The sequence below is a fragment of the Nycticebus coucang genome, chromosome 7 (genome assembly GCF_027406575.1).
Source record: "Nycticebus coucang isolate mNycCou1 chromosome 7, mNycCou1.pri, whole genome shotgun sequence".
In the NCBI taxonomy this organism is placed as follows: Eukaryota; Metazoa; Chordata; class Mammalia; order Primates; family Lorisidae; genus Nycticebus; species Nycticebus coucang.
Window position 1 is genome coordinate 6,442,889 of NC_069786.1, and position 15,465 is coordinate 6,458,353.

Genomic DNA, 15,465 nt, shown 5'->3' on the forward strand with positions numbered 1-15,465 from the left:
GGGATGGACACTGTGAACAGTGAGTACTCCACGGTTCTCTTCATCTTCTATTTTGTAGAGACCCAGTGAGCACAAAAATTTAAATACTGCACTACCCTTAAATCAAGGGTCAGGTACATTTCTCTCATTAAGTTCCTAGTTATGTAGTAAGTCTGCTATTTTCCACTGGGAAATGCCCTTTCCTTGAAGGCCAAGCCAGACTTTACCAGTCACTTACATTTGCAGGGTGATCACCACTGAGGGGGCACATAGCTGTAGGTGGGTGTTCCTGGGGCCCGGTACGTGGGCACAGTAACTGGGTGGGGGGCAACAGGAGTTGGGGAGTGAGCAGTCAGCAGAGTACCTGGAAGAAAGAGCAGCACATAACACAAGGCTGGCCCGCACACTGCACGGCTGCCTCTGACCAGCACGTGGGCCTGGCCTCTTCTCGGGGAAAAGATGTACAGGAAGAGCAGTCTTAACCCAGGCACTGTCACGACTGATTAGAGGACCCCATGTACCCCAGAAGTTGTATAAACACAGCAAGCTGTCCTGATAATCTGTTTATAAAAGCCTTCGTGCCTAATCTTCATAGACAACACCCAATAATTTCTGGGGGTAAGATGACCAACTACCAAACAAAAAAAAATAAATTACCATTTAGCCTTAAAAAGGAAAGAAATTCAGACATATGCTACAACATAAACCTGGAAGACATGCTCAGTGAAATAAGCTAGTCACAAAAGGACAAGTCCTGTATAATTCCACTTTCAAGAGATGCCTAGAGTAGGCTAATTCATAAAGATGGACCGAAGGTGGCGGGTGTCAGGATTGGAAGGCAGGGGAAAAGGGCTTTTGTTTGACAGGTATAGGCATTTCAGATTTGCAGGAGGATATTTTTGGAGATAGTGGTGACGGCTGTGCAGCAATGTGGACATACTTAACATTACACAAGTATACATTTAAAAATGACTAAGACCATTAAAAAAAGGAAAAATAAAAAACAGATTCCAATCTATATGAACTTCTGAGTACATCTATTAATAAAATAAACCTATTTTTCCTGTAACTAAAGAAACTAAGAGACTGAGTCCTGAGTGAGGACAAGCACCACTTAAGACAGGGCAAACCCTTGTGTGCCACACCCAACCTGGGGCAGGCTGCTCTCTGGCCATGGGTGTCAAATGAGCAGTTCCTATTTTTGCCCAGTCTCCTCTGCCTGTAATTACAGGAAGTATGAGAAACCATGAGAAGAGCAGAAACACATGGCATCTTGGAACACCTTTCTCCCTGGCATAACTTCCTCACACTGAAGTAAAGGCCAGAAAAACTCGTCATGGTCAACTAAGTGCCCCCAGTGTAGGCACAGCCCAAAGATGACCACATTTACCCAAAGGCCAGGAAATGACCTAATCTCAGATATTAGATCAAGCCCCTGCAGTTTCCATGGACATGTGCCTAGCCTTGGAGATGGAGGGCCCCATCTCTCCACAAGTTATTTCTCCGACTTAGAGGCAGCCCTGGATGTAGATGAAAGAGATGAATGCTGAAGGATTTTGAAATACAAGGAGCTGTGACCTCTGTTAACAGACCAACTTTCCTAGATTCATGAAAAGTTCGCAAACACCACAACATGACCTGCAAAGACAACTCCCAATCCAGGAAGTATCAAGAGGGCCAGCCCCTTCTGGAATATAGATAGCATCCCCTTCTGCTCAAGCTTTAACATGGTCCCAGGGGTCATTCCTTGTCCCTACTGCTCACCACCACTGACGCTTTCAAGTTCAGACAGACTTCACAGGCAAGTCACTCAGCTTGTGGCTTGTTTTGTTAAACCCCATATGAAAGGAAAGGGAAAAAGGAAAGGAAGGGAAGGAGCCAAAAATAAAAATAAAAAGATAGCCCCCCTCAAAAAAAATTCTACGTCCTTCCACACAACCATAGCCATGAAAATCCAGAGCCAAAGGTCAGACTATTCCCAAGCTCCCCTCCCCAGCTCTAATGTCACTGCAGAACAGATACACACCAGAAACAAGGACTCACCTGCTGACATGGCCATAGTGGTCCCAGCCACCATACCCATGGTGACCCCGTTGCCTCTGGGAGGAGGGATGGGAGCAGGGTACACAGTCGCCGGCATGCCGTTGGGCTGCACCACAGTGGTGTGGTGGATGACGTGGGGGGGTGCTGCATACAATGGCTGTGTGTAGTACGTGCCCTGCTGCAGGGAGGAGAGAGACAAATGCCACAAGATCCTCAGGGCCAAGGGACAAGAGCACAGAGGGAAAGCCCCCTTGCCACATGGCAATACTCGCCCAAGCATACCTGTGTGTACGGGCTCTGCTGGGGGTAGGCACTTCGCACCGGGTACACGGCAGTCTGATAGGGGTTGGGAGAGGAAGAGTACGGTGGCACGGCCCCACTGGTGGGGGAGCAGGACACTTTATAAGGTGTGCCAGGAGTGTAACCTAGAACAAAGAAGTCATGGCCTGAGTTCACCCAAGTCTGTGCCAGGCACTGGGGAGGATGAATGTGGCGAGGAGCCAAACTGTGTTTCAGCCTGTTCACCACTAGGCAGACCCGACACTGCCATAACCCAGCTTTCCACTAAGACCTGGCTGTCTCTTAGACTGTGTGCATGTGCATTTGTTGGGAAGCAGGTGGTGTCTGGGAAGGAGAAATTTCCAGACTGTATGCTCACATGAAAACAGAATATAAACACCTGTCCTGTCCTGCTAAAGTACAAATTAGTCCAGCCTTCCTGGAATTCAATTTGGTATTAAAAGTACTTAGGTCTTTTAATCCAACAATTCCACTTCTTGAAATTTGTCTTAAAGAAACAAGCATGAAGGCCAGGCATGGTGGCTGTGTGATACCTGTACTCTCAGGACTTTGGGAGGCTGAGGCGAGAGGATCGCTTGAGGCCAGGAGTATGACACCAGCCTAAGCAATACAGTGTAACATCTTTATAATAAATTAAAAAAACTAGCTGAGCATGGTGGGACATGCCTATAGTTCCAGGTACTCAGGAAGCTGAGTCAGGAGAATTTCTTGAGTTCAGAAGTTTTAGGTTGCAATGAACTAAGATCACACCTCTACAGTTCAGCCTGGGCAACAGTGAGACCAGGTCTCTTAATTTAAAAAAAGAAAAAAAAAGGCAGCACAAAGGCATATACACACAGAGACTTCACTATAAGGACACCCGTCACAGTGCTGTTTATTAGCAAAAACAAAGGAGAAATGTGTACACCACCAGGGATTTGCTAACCACCCTACGGTAAAAAGACCTCTGGGTCAAAGAAAGGCTGAAAACACACATTTGCCTTTGTTCTCACCCAACACATGAAAATGCCACTAATGCAGATTAGAAAATAAAAAGACATAAATAAAGCCACACCAAGAATGGAAGAAAAGACAGCATTCTGAAGCCTAAATAGCTGATGTAGAAAATGATTTAGCAGACTCAAGACAGTCACGCTTTTGGCCAACAGAGAAGAGCGTGATACCAGGAATCCTCTCCCCCAAAACCTAGAAACTAGGCCACCAACTTGCTTCCAGAAGCTGAAGAAGAGTTCCAATGTGGAAGAGGGTAGAGATTGCTGAATAAACAGCCAGAGCCCGGTGCTTCCTGACCACCCCCAAACAGAGAATAGGGGTTTGTTCTCCAGGAGGGCAGGAGAGGGTGTCTGGACTGCTGTTCTCAGCAGCTGTATTCATGATGACTATAGGCTGGAAATGGCCCGAATGTCCGCTGGCAGATGGATGAACAAACTGGAGCATCCATACTACCAGCTCCTACCTAGCAACCAAAAGGAACAAAGGCCAATATATGTAACACATGGATGAACCTCAAAGTCATATTATGCAAAAGAAGCCAGCCACAGAACACAGGCTGTATGTCTACAGACAAGAACTCTAGGAAAAAAACAAATCTAACCCACAGTGACAAAAAAGCCCATCAGCATCACCAGTTCCAGAGGGCACCAGGGGCCTTTCTGAAGAGCAGTCACCTGACCGTGGTGGCAGCTACACAGCTGTGTATGACTGTCCACACACACCAAACTGCGCACTGAAGAGGGCTATACTTCTAATAGGTACATTACATCTCTATGCACATGCTTTCCAGAGTCTACGATGGTGCTTCACATTGCTGCTTGTAGGAACGTGAGGAGCAGAATGCTCAGTCTGTCCATGGGAGGGTCACACAGTTTGACTTCTCAGGCCACAGACAGACTTCCCACAGCACCCAGCAATTCCACTTGCAAACATGTCCCCCAGAAAAATGAAATCACAGGTCCATTCAGGACCTGTAAAAAAACTCATCAATCTTATTTCTAATCCCCCAAATGAGAAACAACTCAAATATTCATTAATAGGAGCAAGAAAAATTGTGATGTATTACAATAAATACTGAGTATCAGAAGGAAAAAACATAAATCAATCTTAAATCCTGCTGGAGTTTCTAAAGAAGCCAGACACACAAGAGCACATGGATATGATCCTGTTTATCTTTTTTTTTTTGAGACAGAGTCTGAGTGTGTCGCCCTCGGTAGAGTGCTGTGGTGTCACAGCTCACAGCAATCTCCAGCTCTTGGGGGTAGATGATTCTCTTGCCTCAGCCTCCCAAGTAGCTGGGAATACAAGTGCCCGCCACAATGCCCAGCTTTTTTTTTTTTTTTTGGTTGTAGCTGTCATTGCTGTTTGGCAGGCCGGACTGGATTCAAACCCACCAGCTCCAGTGTATGTGGCTGGCACCCTAGCCACTTGAGCTACAGGCGCCAAGCCAGTATTTGAAATTTTTTACAATAAAATGTTGAGAAAATAGTCACTGTATACCGCTACTAATTATAGGAATGGTTTTTTAATATATACTATTTTACTGTTTATTCTTATGACTGTGAATTATGTTCCAATGCTCATCAGAAAACCACCTTTTTCTCTTTACACATTATTAATGTTACATCACTTTCTATCCACCATTTAACATAAATCAGTTTCAAGAAAGGCAAACATGACTCCCTATGTTAAGACTTGGTGAGTACTAGCCACCTTCCTTACTTTTTTTTCATATAATATTAGGTCCACTCTATCTTTCCAGGGTAATTCAATAGGAAATCTTACAAAATTAAAATAAATACACACATACACACACACTCTTACCTCCTAGTACTCAAAATAGACATTGCCTATCTCAAATAATGTTTAAACTTGCACCCTTCACAATATAAAAACCAAATCCATTCAGTGCAAGGTCTTCCAAAAACAGTAGCTTTACAGATTCACCCTCCCTAAGAAACCCATCTGTACCAAGCAACAGATAACACAACGAGAAAAATCTTTGTCCTTCGGCTCAGCACCTGTGGCTCAAGCAGCTAAGGCGCTAGCCATATACACCTGAGCTGACAGGTTTGAATCCAGCCCGGGCCCACCAAACAACAATGACGGCTACAGCCAAAAAATAGCCGGGTGTCGTGGCAGGCGCCTGTAGTCCCAGCTACTGGGGAAGCTGAGGCAGGACAATCACTTGAGCCCAGGAGTTGGAGGTTGCTGTGAGCTGTGATGCCACAGCACTCTACTCAGGGTGACAGCTTGAGGCTCTGCCTCAAAAAAAAGAAAGAAAGAAAGAAAATCTTTCTCCTTCTCCTCTTAAGAAACACGAGCGACCTCTAGCTGAACCCTTGAGAGAAGAACCCATGCACTGGGCCACTGCTTTTAGAATGCTAACCGTCAGGTGCCAGGAACATTTTACCTGAATGTGTCTTTTGTTTTTAGTGCTATATACCACACAGATTGTTTATAATTTTTTGAGTATAAAAGATAGTTATTTTAAAAATTGGAAAAATTCAGAAGCATGATGTACATGCAAGAAAGGAGGAGCTGCACCAAAACTGATCAAGAAATTTCTCAACACTAGAGGCAAAAATACTACAAAGTAGCAAAGAAAAACCCAAGTTACCTAAGCAAGCACCAAGAAGCTATCTCAATTCTCAGCAGTAGTTATGGAAGCTGAAAGACCATTGAATAAAGCTCTCAAAAATCAGCAGTAAAGGACTATAGCCCAGAATTCTATACCCAAACTATTAATGAAGTATGAGTGCAGAATAAAATGTTTTCAGACATGGAAAATCTCCAATTTTGCCTTTTCCATGCTCTCCCAGGCGTTACTGAAGAAAATCCCCAACAAAAACAACCAAAGAGTAAACTAAGAAAAAAGATAAGGACTCCAATAGAAAGGAAAGGCAAAAGCACACCCTGGGATGATGGGGAGGAGGGGCCCCAGGGTACAGCCCAGAGGACAAGCACTCAAAACTGGAGAAAAGGGAGAGCCTTAAAATGAGCTCACCAAAAAAAAAAAAAAAAAAGCACAATACAAGGAATAGCTCAGATGTCAGAAAACACTAGGGGATCTCAACACCTGGGGGAAGGTTAGAGGCTTAATGAATATATAGTAAGATACCCAATAAAAATAGTATGAATTCAAGGGACATAAGCAGGAAAAGAACAGTGGGTGCCCAGGGTCACACAGGGTGATGAACTGACAGACACTGGAGATTCTAAGAGGTGGGAGAGCAGGAGGAAGATGACTGATGAACAGTCACTACTGAGTACACTATGTACTATTCGGATGACGGTTACACTCAAAGCGAGACCACTATATAATATATATCCATGTAATAAAAATACATCTGTACCCCCCAAATCTATAAAAATATAAATAAAACTGAATTAAATTTTTAAAAATTCGAAGGACAAAGTAGTTACAAAGGAAAATGAAAACCATTACCAATGGCATAGCTCTGAACTGTGGTTATATGTTATTAGTAATAAACACATGAGGTGGGCAGCACCTCTGGCTCAAGGAGTAGGGCGCAGGTGCCATATACTGGGGGTGGCGGGTTCAAGCCCAGCCAGGCCAAAACTGCGAATAAATTAATTAATTAATTAAATTAAACATGTGAGGCAAGGGGAAGGAAGAGGGCAGAAAAATAAAATAGCTAAATCTTTCTTCATCCAAAAGGAAAAAGTAGTAATAGCAGAAGCATACCACACAGAAACAGGGAATGCACTAGCAAAAACAACTAAATAAGAGTTGAAGAGCTAAAGCGTCTGCCTACGGGGAGCACAAAACAGAGCCCGACAAGGTAGTAAACTGTATTTTCCATTTTAAAAAGTCTTGCAGAATTACTGGAATCTTTAACTCTGTGCTTCACACCCCCTGGGCCACGGACTGGTAGACCAGACACATGGCCTGTCAGGAACCAGGGTGAGCGGCAGGCATGTGAACAAAGCTTCATCTGTATTTCCAGTTCCTCATCACCACCTGAGCCACTGGATTCTCAGAGGAGCCTGAACCCTCCTGTAAATTGTACATGAGGGATCTAGTTTGTATTCCTTATGAGAACCTAATGCCTGATGATCTGAGGGAGAACTGAAGGGATGATATCAGCTAGCACTGGGGAGTGGGTGCAAACACAAATTATCAGTAGCAGAGAGGTTTGACTGCACAAAGATCGTAAATCAATTGCTTGCAGGCTCATAGGAAAAACTGTCTTCCATGAAACATGAAATCTGTCCCTGGTGCCAAAAAGGTTGGGGACTGCTGCTAAACTATGTGCATGTACATCTGAATTTTTATGGGGTTTTTTTTTGGGCAGGTTTTGGCCGGGGCTGGGTTTGAACCTGCCACCTCAGGTATATGGGGTTGGTGCCCTACTCCTCTGAGCCACAGGCACCGCCCTCGTTTTGTTTTTTGAGACAGGGTCTCACGCTGTTGCCTGGGATAAAGCACAGTGGTGTCATCATAGCTCACTGCAACCTCAAACTCCTGGGCTCAAGCGATCCTCCTGCTTGAGCCTCTCAAAGCATTAGGATTACAGGTGTGAGCCACCATGCCGGGCATAAATCTTTAAGAGAAAAATCAACAGACCGCCCCCTCTCCCCACCCATTATCATTCTAATGCTATTCTCTCCTGTATGTCTGCCATGCACAAAGCTTGATTTTTAAACAAACCTGAGGTCTCACTTCATATACATAATTTTTAGTTTTTAAAAAGAAAAACTGCTATACTGTAAAGCATTTTCACTTATCACTAAATATCCTTCATAAATAAGTACTAAGACCAGGTAAACACTGTTTGATAACACAGTTTAATTAAACCATTGCTTTGTTATTAAATGGGTGTATTTGTACATAAACGTTTGCACATCTGACTACTTCCCTACGATACATCCTAGAAGTGGGTCCAAAGGATTCATTTTTAAGCATCTTTCTAATATATTGCCAAACTTCCTTCAAGAAAGTTTTCCCAATTTACTCTTCCAGCCATTTATTTTTTTTTAATATGGACTGATGTACTATCTAAACCACCTCTTACATACAGCTTACTACAAACAACTGAATTATTTCTTAACAATTTCAGATCAACACTGCAAATATTAGGTATTCTGACTATAAAAGGACCAAAACATAGAACTGAACATGCAGGCTGAGTGCCTGATTGTGGGCTTGGGGCTGCAATCCTCCAATAACACAGTCCACAGGTATATTTATTCATTCAACAAATATCAAGAATGAAGTTAAACAACTTCTCCAGGGATGACACAGCCAGGAGTTAATAAGCCACATCTAGGGAACTCCACAGTTCAAAACTCAAGTCCAAAAAAAAGCCCACTCCAGCAGCCTATGTACGCAGACTACTACACTTATTCTGGACACTGTCCACATTTCCAGATTCTGCATTAACAAAATCCTTCAGCAAAAGACGTGATATCTCATCATAAGGTTCTCTGAAACTTCTGTCATACTTAGAAGAGGATTAAGAAATAAGCAGTGTTAGGATCACAAAAGTACTTTGTAAACCAAACTCCACAGATACAGCACCTACACCACAGGTCAGCTTTGTCTACAAATTTGGTGGTAAGAGAACCAGAAGGTTGATCAATAAAGCAGCAGGAATGAAGAAAAGTTCTCTTTTAAATTTTTTACAGTGATGACTTTGGCTTGCTCATCAGATAAAGGGAAAGGCCCAATGAAAAGGGAGATTAAAAATTTCAAGACATGAAAACACTGAGAGGATTGCCGAAAAAGACGGGTGTACAGCTGTGGCCCAGACAGATGCAGGTCAGGGGGCCAACAGCACTTGTGCAACATAAGGAGGGCCTTCATTTACCAACTTCACATAAAAATCTTTAGCTTCTCCTAAAAACCAGAAGAGATGGTAGCAATGCTGAGCCAGCAGTCTGGCAGACAACATGCTGTACCCATGAGTGGACTCTACTTTAAATAATGCAGGCCCTGTGGGCACCAAAGTTGCCATCTGCCTGCCCTAGCTTCTGGAGTATAGTAATAATTTAACAGCAGTCGGGCGGTGCCTGTGGCTCAAGGAGTAGGGCGCTGGTCCCATATGCCAGATGTGGCAGGTTCATACCCGACCCTGGCCAAAAACTGCAAAAATAAATAATAATAATAATTTAACAGCAATCTTAGAAAGGGGGCAGGAAAAGCCTCATCTCCCCATGAGAAAGGAGAGATGTGCAAGAAGATGGGTGATGTCTGTTCTATAGGTAGCTCACAAAGGCCAGACCTCCAGACATTACCCCTCCTCTGCAGGAAAGCACTGCACACTTTTGGCAAAGAACAGCTTTGTCACCCTCAAATAAACCTGAGACTCTTTTTGTAAAATAAAAAGCAGTTGAAAGTTCTTACTACATTTTCACATTAATGTCTGCTCTAAGAAGAAAAGAAAGCAAAAGTGGGCTACCTGTGAAAGTTCTAGAATAGTATTTTATTTTACAGTGGCTGCAGCAGGATCACATGTAGCATTTATACTTAATGCAAAAGATGAGCTTCAATCCATTTCTACAAACAAATGGGTAATAAATAGAAATGTAAAACCTTTTTTTTTTTTTTTTGTAGAGACAGAGTCTCACTTTATGGCCCTCGGTAGAGTGCCATGGCCTCACACAGCTCACAGCAACCTCCAACTCCTGGGCTTAAGCGATTCTCTTGCCTCAGCCTCCCGAGTAGCTGGGACTACAGGCGCCCGCCACAACGCCCGGCTATTTTTTGGTTGCAGTTTGGCAGGGGCCGGGTTTGAACCCGTCACCCTCGGTATATGGGGCCGGTGCCTTCCCGACTGAGCCACAGGCGCCGCCAGAAATGTAAAACCTTTTAAAACTATAGAACTTCAAGAAAAAAGGAGAAAATTTTGGAAAAGGTAGGTTAAATTTCTTAATAAAAAGATAAAATGAACCACATCAAATTTTAAAAAATTCCGCTTTTTGGCAGATACCATTAAAAGAATGGGAAAATAACAGACTGGGAGAAATACCTGCAAATCTTTTTTTCTTTTCTTTTTCTTTTTTTGGAGACAGAGTCTCACTGTGTCATCCTGGAGCTCACAGCAATATCATCAAACTCTTGGGCTTGAGCGATTCTCTTGCCTCCGCCTCCCACAGCTGGGACTATAGGCACCCACCACAACGCCAGGTTATATTTTTTGTTGTTGCCATCATTGTTGTTTAGCAAGCCTGGGCCGGTTTGAACCCACCAGCCCCAGTGTTTGTGGTGTATGTGGCCGGTGCCCCAAGCACTGAGCTACAAGGCGCCAAACCTATCTGCAAATCTTATCTGACAAAGAACTTTCAAAGCCCAAAAATACAAAAACAAATTCAGTGAATAACATACAGTAAAGATGTATATAAATGCTTTACCAAAGACGTGCAGATGGAAAATAAGCACATGAAAAGATGCTTAATATTATTAGTTATTAAAAGTTTAAATTAAAACTATAATGACATACACATTCACTAGGATGGCTAAAATTAAAAAGACTGACAATACCAAGTGTTGTCAAGGATGTGGAGGAATTAGAACTCCCAGACATTGCAGAGGGGAATGTAAAATGGTACAATCACCTTGGAAAACAGTCTGGCAGTTACAAAGTCACACGTATACCTGCCATAATAACCAACCACTCCACTCCTTTGCATCTACTCAAGAGAAATAAACACATAAGTCCACATAAAAACTTGTACATGAAGAGTCACAGAAGTGAATAATAGCCAAAAATCGCAGATAACCCACCTGGCAAATGGATAAGCAAATTATGGTATTTTCATACAGTGGAATACTACCTAAAATAAAAAGGAATGAACTATTGATTGATACATGATGTCAAAATAATGCCAAATGAAAGAAGACAGTCCAAAAATTAAAAAGTATGTTCAATATAATCCCATTTAACAAAATTATAATAAATACAAACACACCATAATAAATAGAAAAAAGATCGTGATTTCCTAGAGTCCAGGAGACATCAGAAATGAGCAAGAGAAAACTTTTTCAGTAAGTATGCTCTCCCTCAAACATATTACAGAAAGTTATCAAACTGTATACTTTAAATATGTGCAGTTTTTATGTTATGCATACCTCAAGAGAGCCATTATAAAAAAAGGTTAAACTATCAGAGATGATTTGCAGAAGAAGGGTGGTGCCATTAGCCATTAAAGAATCCAGTGAGTGACAGCATGGAACTACTGATCCCAGGGAAGGAATATTCCACAACAGACTAAAAGACAAGTGCAAATCAGCAGCTAGCCTAGGTAGCAGGGAACACAAAAGAAAAATCAATCTGAGGAGAATAAATGGGCCAACGTGGCAAAGAGCTAGGAGTCTCTTATAGTCATAGGAAACCACTAAGAAACACTTCACCTGGAAACTTCACTTTGGTTTATATGGGAAGGAGCATTAACCTTGGCAGAGGAAGCCTGGCAGCAGGAAGACTAAGTCCCAAAGGTTCTTCTCTGGGTATGAGCTAAAGGCTGAACAGAGATGGTCACAGTGAAAATGAAAAGAAAGAGATAGATGTAAGTTTAGAATAAAATTCAAGGCAGAATTTTGTGATTAACAAAATAGGAAGAATTTGGGGAAAGACCTTTGCCATTTCCTCTTCCATCAAACAAAGAACTCCCCTAGCAGTCCCACGAGTAAGGCCTTGAGACAAAGTTGAGCTTTTAAGTCACAGTGTGGGCCACCACTGCTGCTGTGCAATAGCCAAGTCCTGTGTGGATAAAGCCCAGTGTGCAGCCTCAGGAGGACATCCTGCGAAACACGTTGGATGCAAACTCAACCAATTCCACTTCCCGTTTTTTCAGTTTCATTTGTTTTTTCAGATTATTATGAGGGTACATACAATTAGGTTACATAGTTTCCATTTGCAAGGTTAAAGCCCAAGTTGTACCGGTCCTTCCCCAGGTAGCGTGGCATACACCCAGGCATTGTGCATGTCGGCTTCCAATTTTCAGCTTTAATAGTGATTTCTATGATCTACAAAACAGTCTTACCCACCTCACATGGAAAATATAATCAAAGTGCTAAAACACTGTAGAAAAATCAGAAAACATCTCTAAAAATGTCAGCAACATGGAAATTCTACCTCTTAGAAGGGACAGTCTTCAGTTTCTAAAGGCAACGCTATTTCACAAACAGATGACCTGGCACAAGGAGTTGCCTCTAATAACCTAGTGGTTAGGATGAGGATTTGTGCTGTAGGAGGACATGAGAAACACTATCTAAAGCTTTACCTGTAAAAAGAATTAAGCTTTTATTGTACCTATCAACAGTCTAATTACATGAACTGAGCAGTTGACTCCAAGTCCTAATTCTAAACCCACTCTTCTCAAAATCCACCCTCTTTTCCATCTCCCCCAGCTATGCAGACAGAGCATTTTAGCGCCCAGCACTTACCTGTCTGGAAGGTAGGATTTGCTCCCGGGTACATGTTAGGAGAATAAGCAGGAGCTGCTGCTGCATAACTCATGGGGAAACCAGCTGGAAAAAAATACAGAACCACATGATGTCAATCAATTGAGCAGTGATGCAGAAGTATCAGAGCTCCCAACTTACTCCTACCTTCCTCACCAGAACTCCACAGGCAGACTTAGGGAGCCCCAGGAGCACTACGTGTGCCCAACACCTTATCTCTAGTTATCTTCGAGCCTCGCAATTTTGATGGGTCACACTCAGGATTGTGTCTTTTAAACCTGTAAGTACATGTTTAAAACTTCCTACAAATAGAAAATTTGGGCCAGATGTGGTGGCTCACGTCTGTAATCCTAGCACTCTGGGAAGCCAAGGTAGAAGGCTACCTTGAGCTCAGGATTTCAAGACCAGCCTTTAGTAAGAGCGAGACCCTATCTCTACCAAAAATAGAAAAAACTAGGCAGGCATGATGGTACATGCCTGTAGTCCAAGCTACTTGGGAGGCTGAGGCAAGAGGATTGCTCAAGCCCAAGAGTTGAGGTTGCTGTGAGCTGTGACGCCATGGCACGCTACCCAGGGCAACAGAGTAAGACTCTTTCTTTAAAAAAAAAAAAAATTGCAGAAACTGAGAAGTCTACTGTCATCAACCACAAAATCATAATCATAAAGCCAAAAAAAAAACCCAAACCCAACCTGGAGTCAGAAAATCCCCAACACTTCTGGCAGTTTTATTCCAGACTAATCACATGATTTATTACTTAGTAGAAGTAGTAAGAGGGCTCAGAGTATCATGTGTTAGATCCTATAACTCTCATATGGTCTCACTGCCAAAAGTCTGGAAGAACCAAAATGCAAATGTAACGTGAACTCAAGGGTTTGTTTTTCCTACTACAGTGAGCAGTAAAAGGTGTTTTAAAGCCGCTCAATCTCACTGAATCCAAAGACATATCCCACATTCTTAAATATTTTCAATTAAAAGTTACTATTTTTTTGTTCTAAGGCACTGTTTAAATCTTCTAAATTCACTTCAAGTTTCTTCATATTCTGAGTTCTAATCTCCAACTCCTCCAATTCAGGGCAGCAAGCTGATAAGGTCTGAATGTCTTCTCCAAAGCTCACAATGAATTTAACTGCCATTTTAACACTGATGAGAAGTGGAGCTTTTAAGAGATGATTGGGTCATGAGAGCTGTCCTCACAAACAGACTACTGCCATTACTGCAGTAGTAGGTTAGTCATCTCAGGAATGGGTTCCTGACACACAGGACAAGTTGAACCCCCTTTTCCTCTAACACGCTTGCTTGCTCTTCAGCATTCTGCTGTGAGATGATGTAGCAAGAAAGCCCTCACAAAATGCTGGTGCCATGCTCCTGGACCTCCCAGTCTCCAAACCATGTGCCAAATAAATTTCTGTTCATCATAAATTACCCAGTCTATGTTATTGTTACAGTAGCAGAAAACAACTAAAGACGCCAATCACAAACCCAAGCTGTAAATGTCATGAAGCTTCAGTTTTCTTAAAGAAGAGGCTCTAATTGGAATTGTAGACACATGGAAACAGGGAAAACATTACAATCCACATGAAAGCAAGTTGAACTTTATTATTATTAATAAAACAAATGAAGAATCTTAGTAATAATAAACCATGACTACTAATAATACATATCATGTACACAACGGAAACATCAAACATGACACTCAGTGTTACAGGCAGAGCCCTGGTCCCCAGGTATCCACCAACAGAAGTGTTTCAGCTGCCTGCCTTGGCTTTCCAGACCCCCAGAGACCCGTGAGGCTCCCACACCCCTTCCACCTGAGCCCCTGGTTCACAATACGGAAGGCGTCACCCATGTGACAGCTGGGACGTTAGAATCCCTTCTTTATGTGTAGGGCAAAAAACCAAGATGACCCAGTTTCACTAGACTTGACTCCTGTTCCAACTAGTTTTTAGAGATAGAGTCTCACTTTGTCACCCTTGGTAGAGCGCTGTGGCATCACAGCTCACAGCAACCTCCAGCTCTTGGGCTTAAGTGATTCTCTGGCCTCGGCCTCCTGAGTAGCTGGGACTACAGGCGCCCACCACAACGCCTGGCTATTTTTTTGTTGCAGTTTGGCTGGGGGCCAGGTTTGAACCCGCTAGCCTCGGTATATGGGGCCAGCACCCTATTCATTGAGTCACAGGTGCCACCCCAGAAGATGTAACTTTTCTATTCCTCTCTTCTCTCACCTGTTAAGTAAAGCTCCAAGAATAGAGCAGTCTTCAAAACAAACTGTGCTGAGGCACAGAGAAAGGTGTCTCATAGGGTACTTGGACCAGGTCACTTTAGGTGGTACCATGATCCCTTAAGGAACCTTGGTGATAACAATACCCAAAGCAGAGAAACCGTACAGCAACAGTTCTCAACCTGTGGGTCGAGACCCACAGGAACTGTATTAAAAGGTTGCAGCATTAGGAAGGTTGAGAACCACTGCCCTAGGGTAAGGTGAGAACTCAGAACAGGGGACTCAGAGTGGAATTCCTTGTAAGTGGGTTTCACTCACAGGTTCTGAATAAAGCTCCCTACCTGAATCCATCCCTGCAGTGTCCCCACACTTGTTCCACTGCCCAGCCTCCCATAACCTGCAGTGGGAGGAACCGGAATCTTCAGTCCCAATGGCCCCAAGGAATTTCTACATGTTCCCAGTTCTCATCTCTTGTCCCTGCTCCGAAGCTGCTTTCTTTAG

At 43.0% G+C, this 15,465-nt stretch overlaps 1 protein-coding gene across 4 annotated transcripts in view; it reads right to left on the minus strand.

Annotated features, from left to right (window-relative positions):
• Nucleotides 1-15,465, minus strand: part of FAM168B (family with sequence similarity 168 member B) — a 36,112-nt gene that overhangs the window by 4,629 nt on the left and 16,018 nt on the right. For 3 of the 4 annotated variants that reach the window (XM_053597145.1, XM_053597147.1, XM_053597146.1), the window contains exons 3-6: nucleotides 12,728-12,811; nucleotides 2,305-2,447; nucleotides 2,023-2,200; nucleotides 218-343 (exon numbers count right to left, since the gene is read on the minus strand). In XM_053597145.1, coding sequence (XP_053453120.1) covers nucleotides 231-343; nucleotides 2,023-2,200; nucleotides 2,305-2,447; nucleotides 12,728-12,811 — 518 coding nt within the window. In that variant the 3' untranslated portion in view covers nucleotides 218-230. The remainder of the gene's footprint in view (nucleotides 1-217; nucleotides 344-2,022; nucleotides 2,201-2,304; nucleotides 2,448-12,727; nucleotides 12,812-15,465) is intronic. The other variant, XM_053597148.1, reaches the window with a different exon arrangement.